The sequence below is a fragment of the Curcuma longa genome, chromosome 3 (genome assembly GCF_044706935.1).
Source record: "Curcuma longa cultivar G26 ecotype Majalengka, Jawa Barat chromosome 3, ITB_CL_G26_1.1, whole genome shotgun sequence".
Lineage (NCBI taxonomy): Eukaryota > Viridiplantae > Streptophyta > Magnoliopsida > Zingiberales > Zingiberaceae > Curcuma > Curcuma longa.
In genome coordinates this window covers 18,712,838-18,722,417 of record NC_133863.1, presented here as the reverse complement: position 1 = coordinate 18,722,417, position 9,580 = coordinate 18,712,838, and the positions used below count along the sequence as shown (strand labels likewise).

At 37.2% G+C, this 9,580-nt stretch overlaps 1 protein-coding gene across 1 annotated transcript; it reads left to right on the top strand.

Annotated features, from left to right (window-relative positions):
* The first annotated feature begins 6,420 nt into the window (after positions 1-6,420).
* LOC141822719 (pentatricopeptide repeat-containing protein At2g27610) lies at positions 6,421-8,895 on the top strand. The gene has a single exon (XM_074710054.1). It carries the CDS (start codon positions 6,421-6,423, stop codon positions 8,893-8,895), a length of 2,475 nt encoding a protein of 824 aa, XP_074566155.1.
* Positions 8,896-9,580: the final 685 nt, after the last annotated feature.

The window sequence follows — 9,580 nt, the reverse complement described above, 5'->3', positions numbered from 1 at the left end:
TTATCCTTCCTCTCTATCTCCCTGGGCCGACACCTCTACTTGAGGTTTTCCTTTGATTAGTGGCAGCTTGAAGAGGAGAGGAAGAGAGGAAAAGACAAAGCCTTGGATCTCCCTTAGTGTGTGGCGGTTTTGGAAAGGAAAGGAAGAAAGGGAAGAAGAAAGGAATAGGAAGAAGAAGAAGCTTCTACCTTGAGTTCTTGCCATCGGATAGAAGAGAAGAAAAGAAGGATTTGGGTGGAATTCATCTTGGAAGATCGTTGCCCACACAACGTCCAAGAAGAGAGGAGGAATACAATAGAAGATCAAGAGGTCTTCGGTATGTACAATCATCTACACAACTTACAAAGAAGAAAGGTACAACTACTTCATTCCGCTGCATAGTTGTTATTGTTTTCTTTGTATGGATCCTGAATACCAACACAAGAGCCCAATAATCTTAATGTATCGATCAAGCACCTAGTTGATCAAATATTAGGGTTGCTTGATAAGATTCCGTTTCTAAAAATTTTTGTCCAGCAAGAATTAAACGGAACGGAATTCCAAGGCTCCCATCTGAGTCATCTTGGTAGATCGTTGCCCACACAACATCCAAGAAGAGGAGAGGAATACAACAGAAGATCAAGAGGTCTTCGGGTATGTACAATCATCTACACAACCTACAAAGAAGAAAGGTACAACTATTTTATTCCGCAACATAGTTGTTATTATTTTCTTTTATATGGATCCTGAATACCAACACAAGAGCCCAATGATCTTATGCATCGATCAAGCACATGGCTGATCGAATATGAGGGTTGCTTGAAAAGGATCCATCTCCGAAAAATTTTTATCTGGCAAGAATTGAACGGAACAAAATTTCAGGTGTCATCAGTCTAACCTTCAGTTAGAATTTTTTTGCCTAACCTCTAGTTAGGATTTTTCCTTGTTAATCATCCAATCAACCTTTGATTTGAATAGACTTCTCTTTGTTAGTTATCACCTGACTAGACTTGGCTCACTTCCAAACATCAAGTCATATTTGAATCAACCCTTGATCAAATTTATCAAACATAAATATATTGTCAAACATCGAAACTCTGGAGGCTGATTACACCAACAAGTATGACTTTATTTTCTATGTAGTCAACTTTTAAATTTAATTTATGTTTACTTATTGACTTCAACTATTATCTACTTGCTGAAGTTGATGCTTACTTTTTACTTACTTAAGTTGGTGCTTACTTTCCACTTACTTAAGTTGATGTTACCTTCATGCTTACTTCAGATGATGCTTACTTCTTAACTAAATACTTACTTGTTTATTTTAGTTAATGTTTAATTATAATCCATGCTTACTTTAATTACCTATTAATGTGACTTTTATTGAGAATTATTGACTTTCTTTGTTGACTTAAATTATTGACTTACTTTGACTATAATAGTTGGTTATAGTTGACTACTAAGCTTACTTTAGTTGACTTTAAGTTTACTTTACTTTAGTTGACTACAATTGACTTCGTTTCTTTGCATGTTTAATTATGCTTATATTGTAAGCATAATTTTTAAACATTAACTTTAAAATTTTTTATTTTTGAAAATCTAAGTTTTTCATAAAATTTAAATTCTTTTCTCATAATCATTTTTTATGTATAAAAAAGAGGAGAGAAAAGAAAAGAGTTCAAAGTTTTTAATGTTTTTAAAATTTTTAACTAAGTTGTTATTCAAAGGGAGTTATAAATAAAAATGAATATTTTAGTAGGGGGGAGAGAAAATTTATTAAACTTAATTTTATGCATAAGTGCATGGTTGCATTTCATTTCTAACTTTATCATGTATAAATTCATACCCATTTTCTAACTTTAATTTTGTTTACCAACTTTAAACTTAGTTTCTATAAATAAAAAAGGAGATTCTTATTGTAAGGAGCACCACATCGAATTTATATTTTTATGTATGGTAAGTTTAAAGTTAGATTGTCTTTCGAACTGACAAGTGTGTTAAGTGTATAGATAACTTAACAAAAGATAAAAGTCTTGGTAGGTAAGTGACTTGATACATGCAATTAGTGAAAAAGTCCTAGTGGGTCAGGTGATCAGATACTAGGCAATGGCAATGGCATCAAACTTATATTTTGATGTATGATAAATTTAAAATTAGATGATCTTTAGAACGGATAAGAGTGTCAAGTGTATAGGTGCAGATAACTTAACAAAAGATAGTCTTAACAGATTAGGTGATCAGTTATCAAGTAGATAGTGAAAAAGTTCTAGTGGGTCAGATAATCAGACGCTAGGCAGTGATAGTGACAGACTTGGTAGGTACCAAGTAGTGGAAAGTTCTAGTGAGTTACGTAACCAGACACTAGACAGTGGAAGTCTTAGTGGGTAAGCAGAGAGTTGGACACTTGGTAAAGGTAAAGTCCTGGAGGTACTAGGCAATGTAAGTTGAGTTTCCAGCAATTGTTGTTGTTCGAAACATAGAAATTGTGTTATTATGCTTTATGCACTAACTTCATATTGCAGAAAGCTACTTGGTGTTCTAGGCGACCGGAAGGTGCCCGGATGACCAAATGGATATAAGTTCTAACTGACTAAGTCGGAAACTTTAGGAGACTAGAATGAGGTCCAGGCGATCTCAGTGTCTGGGTGACTAAAGAAGCTTCCAAGTGACCTGAAGGCGAGATCTAGCGATCTGAAGGAGATGGTGAAGTATAGAGAGTTGATGCATGCTCCATGCGCCAGGAGGAAGTCCAAGCAACTAGAGGCCACAAAGTTATCCTAATCCAGACTCAAAGTGGATCAGAGTTGCAGCCAAGTCAGCATAGTACAGGTGACCGAAAGACCTTCCAAGTGATTGAAAAAGTGTCATATTAGCATTTAGTAGGGCTCTATAAAAGGAGGGCTAGGCATTTCTTTTCACAACTCATACACACATCCTTGACTCCTTTTCTCGTGCTAAGTACTAATACGCTGCTTACAAGTGCTCTTCAAGTTCGAACAAGCAACACCGTACTTGTAAATTCTATTTGACAATTGTTGCCATACATATACATTTTATATATATTATGCTTAACATTTGATTCTTGTTAAAGGTTTTTTTCCATCTCTATAAACTTTCTGAAAAGGAGTTCATTATAAGAATAGTTAAATTTTTATTAGTTCAATCATTGCAATTCTACTTAGTTTGATAATTACAAGTTTGGTTAAGTTAATTGCAAGTATAGTTAATTTAAATTTTAATTAAATTAATTGCAAGTTTAGTTAATTATAAGTTAGCTTACTTAGATTGCTCAATTGCATATCTAACTTAATTTATTTTATCAAATATTTAATTTAATTTATTCCACTGTATATTTAATTTATTTCATTCCACTATATTATTTATTTATTTATTTTTATTATCAATTCATAAAAATTAGTATATGCTATTCATTTCCACCTCCCCTTCCCCTAGAATACACACGATCCTACAAAACCATCTTAGACTTTTTTGTCTAGTATATTTGTTAAGTTACCTGCACACTTGACAAAGCATATGAGATCACAATAAATACCTAACTTAAATATTGTCCGAAACTCATGCATACCTAACTTAAACATTGTCCGAAACTCATGCAATATCACATGCTTGGGGCATAATTGCACCAACATTTGCCACTCGTGTTATCGATCAAGCGCTACCACAACAACATTGAAGTGCCATCCAACTCAACCTATGTTCATAACATCCAAAGGCTTGGATTCATAAAGAAAACCCTGTGCTAAATGTAAGTCTAAAGCAGCAGGTTGGATTGATCTTTAGTGAATCACAGACCTCAAAAACGAGAACTATTTTTTTTCCCCATTGTGTGTGACAACAATTAATAGATAGACCAACACGAAGAGCTTTGTTGCCATCTAGCACACTTACGTGAACTCCTTTTCATGATGTGTGATTTAGCAAGATCATTATATTATTCAATCAATGAAGCAAGATACAGTAGTCTCAATCCTTTTTTATCTAAGAAATCCATTTGTATCTAACAAGAAGTTTGTATGCCTTTTTAGCTATAATGGCATTTAGTGCATCAGTAGGATGATAGGGATCCCAAAATATGTACTCTGATCTATTACGACACGTCCATGACAACAGTGGTAGGCACATCACTTGTCCCTTCGATCGACCTGCACCGCAACAAGCCTTGTTGGGATATTTGAATCCTTCAATCATGAACACCAGGCAACAAGGTATAATAACTCGTTAACTATCCACCATAAATTGGGGAAAAAACTAATTACTAGAAAGTTATATCTATGTAATTACCATATAATGAGTAATTATTGATGATGTCGTAAACTGGCTCGTAGTTGTTCCAAAAGAGGAAAGAAGCCCCTGCGAGCGTTGCATTTAGCTCGCGCACCAGCATACTGACTTGATTGTTGTATGACACTGCCAGTCGATTGCTTGACCTGATGCACTCTCCTCTGCTATCATTACTGCCACCTATTTGGTTAGGTATGCACCCAAGTGGAGGAACTCCGGACACGAAGATTTTTCTCGCCCCAAGATCATAGATATCCTAATATCAACATTAACCAAATCATAAGGTTCGTTCTTGTATATATATAAGAGCAGTAGGCATAAATCAGAAATACATACAACCTTAATTTGTCTCGAGTATTCTTGAATCAGTAATTGCTCATAGGCTGCAATAGGGTATTTCTTGTACCTCAATGCTAGAGGATGCAAGTAGTTGTTGATGTAGTCATTAGCTCCCATGCTAATGAAGAAGAGAGATCTTCCAAGGAAGTCTCTAGTCTTATTTCCTAGCATTAGACTCAGGTCTTCAATTGTTTTCTTGAAGTTTTGTATCTGTTCATCCATTGTGAAGACATCTCCCTAAGAATTTATTACAAATATTAGTATTTTTTCAAAAAAAAAATAAAGAGATTTTGTAAGGGAGAGATTTGGTGTTTAGGTAGGCTCACAAATATCAGTCCAGTGTCCCAAAGAATTCCAGCCCCAGCTGATGCATAGTTTACACCTTTTAATATGTTTGATCCATTGGTGCAAGGATTTTTGAAAGTAGGGACAAAAGGTAGCCCAAGAAGATTACCTGCATTCATTAAACATGTATATGAAGATTATAATCGAACAAGACATTTTGGATCTTTAGGTCGAAGAAAAGTACCTAAATGGTCGACCAAAGTGCCACCATTGCAGTATCTCCCCGTGGTTCCAATGGAGAAATCAATGCCATTGGGGAAGTAATTAGCTTTTGCTAAAGTTAAAAGATTATTGTTGTTTCCGGCATCTATGAGTGAGTCACCGAACACGAACATGGCCGGAAATTTAGCTCCCTCATTGGAGTTTATCTTGGAAAGGACTAGAATTGTAGCTACAACCCACATGATTTTTGAAATGCCAAGAGAAAGAAGGGGGGCAAGTAATAGCAATGGAAGAAAATCATGTTTTAATTGTCGAGTAGATATGGGTAAGGAAGGCTATTCAAATGTGATTAACCTACTATCGGATATCATGTAATTGTTATGATAAATTAAATTCCAACATTTATTCATTTATTTTATTTTTACTTGTAAACACAAAATAAATTGTAGACAAATGAAATTGAAATAATTATTTATTTTTAGATGCACAGATGTAATCACATGAAATATTCTTTTTAATATTATTAATTTTAATATTGCAATGCATGTGTTTATTATATCAACATTGCACCTCTTATTTTAAAATCATCTTTCTTTTGATTTAATTAAACAATTCCAATCAAATATATATATTATCAATTTCACAGATCAATTTTAAATTTTTTATTAAATATATCAAAACATACTAATCAACTCAAGGGATGATTACACCATACAACATGATCCATTTATCTAACTTGAATTGGCCTACTTGATCTACTCAATTCCCTTGGCCTACCCAAATCAACTGTTGCACACGATTTAACTAACTGATCACTTGGTCCTCTCAACTCGCCCTACTTTAACTCACTTGGTGCACTTAGACTAATTTGATCCATTGATCCTTTTGATTTTCAAACCCAATTAAGCTAATTGAATATATATCATATGAAAGATAGAATAGATAAAAAAAAATATTTCTATAACAAATAAAAGATTAAAGAATAACTATTTTTATAAATCCAAAATAACTATCCCATACAACCTAAATAACTATTCCATGCAAATAGGTATTGAAGATGAATTCTATAAAAAGAGGTATAAGATAGATATTTTAAAATTACTTTTACAACTACATTTAATAAATATTTATAAGAAATAAAATAAGAATAAAAGAGCTATTGCAATTACCCGCCGCTTCATTGCGTTTTCTCTTGACATAGCTGCTGCCATTTGTTTCGTCATCGACTCCACGCGACGTTGATCAAGTTCGTTCGCGACTGCAAGTATCTGTTGATCCGAAGTTCAAGCTCTCATGATTCCACGGATTCTCGCTGGACGACGCCATCGGACACTGGGAACTTCCATCAAACACCTCGACAGCCCAAGTTGCGTTGGTTTCTCGTTTGCCCACCAACTGTTCGACGGATGTCCTTTTAGGAGTTCCACTGATCACAGACGCCTCCACTTCTTCTACTTAGGTAGGAATTTCCACGGGCAGGGCCTAAGCCCGATCTTGCGAGCTCCGCGTTCCGGAATTCCCCTTGACTGTTCACCGTGCTCTTGCGTTGGCAGCCTGCCGGGTGGAATTCTCAGCCGGCAGCTGCACGGCACCTCACAGCTCGACAACTTCATCAAGTGTGCTGGAGTGAATGAGGGCATGGATGTCTTCAAGTCGATGCCTGAGAGGAATGATGCCAGTTGGAATCCATTATTCACAGGATGCACTCAGAAAGGTACTCAGGGTGTTGAGGGAACTAGGCCTAACCCTTTGACATTTGCAAAAAGGCTTTCATCTGCAGCTGCGCAGGGTCTAATTGGGAAGGGAAGACAGATACATACCTATTTGATTAAGTTTGGTCATCAAAATACAATTTTTATGTGCAATTCTCTGATCAATATGTACTTCAAGTGTGGCCTTGTCCAGGAAGCAAGAGCAGTGTTCAATCGCATGGCAAACCGAGATACAGTTTCTTGGAATGCAATGCTTTCAGGGCTTGTGCTGAATGGCTACGGTGCTGAAGCAGTTGAGAAGTTTCATCATATGAGAGCCGCCAGCCTGAAACCAACGGGAGCGAGCTTTGCTACTATTATCAAGTTGTGTGCTGACCTCAGACAAATAGATCTTGCCCAACAGCTCCACTGCTGTGCAGTGAAAGAAGGGTTTGAACTGGATGCTAACGTAATTACAGCACTAATGGTGGTTTACAACAAATGCATCAAGATGGATGAAGCCTTTGAACTTTTTTCCATATTGGGAACTCGAACAGTGGTTTCATGGACTGCTATGATCAATGGATATCTACAAAATGGGCATGTCGATCGAGCTGCAATTCTCTTCAGCCAAATGAGAAGAGAGTATATTGAGCCAAATGAATTCACCTACTCCATTCTATTGGCAGCTTCACCTCGGATATCTCCCTTTCAGATTCATGCCCAAGTGATCAAGACCCGATACCAGGAAGTCCCTTCTGTAGGCACAGCCCTGCTCGCAGCCTATACTAAGTTAGGGAACCCCGGCGAAGCGTTCTCTGCATTTAAGGCAATCCAAGATAAGGACATTGTGGCTTGGTCTGCAATGTTAGCAAGCTATGCCCAAGCTGGTGATTCTGAAGGGGCAGCAAAACTGTTCACTGAGATGGCTAGAAATGGTATCAGGCCAAATGAGTTCACCTTGTCGAGTGCAGTTGATTCATGTGCAAGCTCCACAGCCCCTGCAGATCAGGGGAAGCAGTTCCATGCCGTATCGATCAAGCTAAGATATGATGACACACTTTGCGTAAGCAGTGCACTTGTCACAATGTATGCAAGGAGAGGGAACATACACAATGCTCAGGGAGTCTTTCAGAGGCAAAAATTAAGGGATCAGGTTTCATGGAATGCAATGCTGATGGGTTATGCTCAACATGGTTATGGCCGGAAAGCCATAGAATTATTTAAAGAGATGGAAGAGAGAGGCATTGAACTAGACAGAATCAGCTTCATTGGTGTCATCACTGCATGCACACACACGGGGCTCGTGGAGGAAGGCAAGATGTACTTCAAGTCGATGGTTGAAAATTATTACCTCAGCCCAACTGTTGAGCACTATGCCTGCGTAGTTGATCTTCTTAGTCGTGCAGGTAAACTCAAAGAAGCAATGACTCTGATTAATGAGATGCCATTTCCAGCAACAGCAACCGTCTGGCGCACACTTTTGGGTGCCTGCAGGCTTCACCGAAACATTGAACTCGGAGAGTTTGCTGCGGAGAAGTTAATATCACTCGAACCATCACATTCTGCTGCCTATGTTCTCTTATCTAACATATATGCAGCTTCCGGAAAATGGGAAGAGAGATCCAACATTAGGAGGCTAATGGATTCAAGAAAAGTGAAGAAAGAAGCTGGATACAGTTGGATTCAAGTGAAGAACAAAGTGCATTCCTTCTTAGCTTCAGATACGAGTCATCCTTTATCATATCAGATATATGCAAAGCTTCGAGAAATCACTATTCGGCTGAAAGAGAAAGGTTATCAACCGAATACAGACTTTGTGCTTCATGACATGGAAGAGGAGCATAAAGAGACTATGCTAGCTCAGCACAGTGAGAGACTTGCCATCGCTTTTGGGCTGATAGCTACACCTCATGAGTCCCCCCTCCAGATTGTGAAGAACCTTAGAATTTGTGGCGATTGCCACAATGTGATTAAGCTAATATCAGAAATTGAGGGGAGGGAGATTGTTGTTAGAGACTCAAGCCGGTTCCACCACTTCAATCAGGGATCGTGCTCCTGCGGTGACTATTGGTGAGTGAATTATATATAGGCTTCTTCTGGCCTAAGTTTGGTGGATACCTGGAGGCATAAATTGTTGTAGTTCAATAACTTGCAAGATTTCATCTTTGAGGGGATATAATCTTTTGATCACCATCCTGATTATTCTATAATCACACAGCAAATTATTTCTATGTGATATCATCTCTGCTGCTGTAACAGTGTTAAAGAAATGACGACACCCCTGTTAGTTTTCCAGCTTGGTCGCGGATTTCAGATATAGACATCAGGGTATGTGAACTGGATAAATGGAATGGAAGCAACATACTGAAAGATCTGAACTGATGATCAAATATTCTGCTGAGTGTAGATCATGCTGTGGAACTATTTGGCACAGACATAATTTAAGAACATTGCTTACAGAAAAGACATCTTGTCGATAACCATCATTTTACGAGAGCTACAGGATTCAGTATTCTTTTGTTTTTTGTTTTGTTTTACCAGAGGCAACAAAAGAATCATTTAGAGTGTTTGAATCATTTTTGTTGATGTTGCAATAGATAAAAAGATATTTTGAAGAACAAGTGCACCCTTTACCAAATATCAAAGTTTGGGTGTACATTTTGAGGGATTGGTGAAGTTTAGTGTGCGGCCTAGTAAATTGTTTATTTTTTTAAAAGTATCCATTTGACCGGTGATTTTGAGTTATTTGTCATCTTACT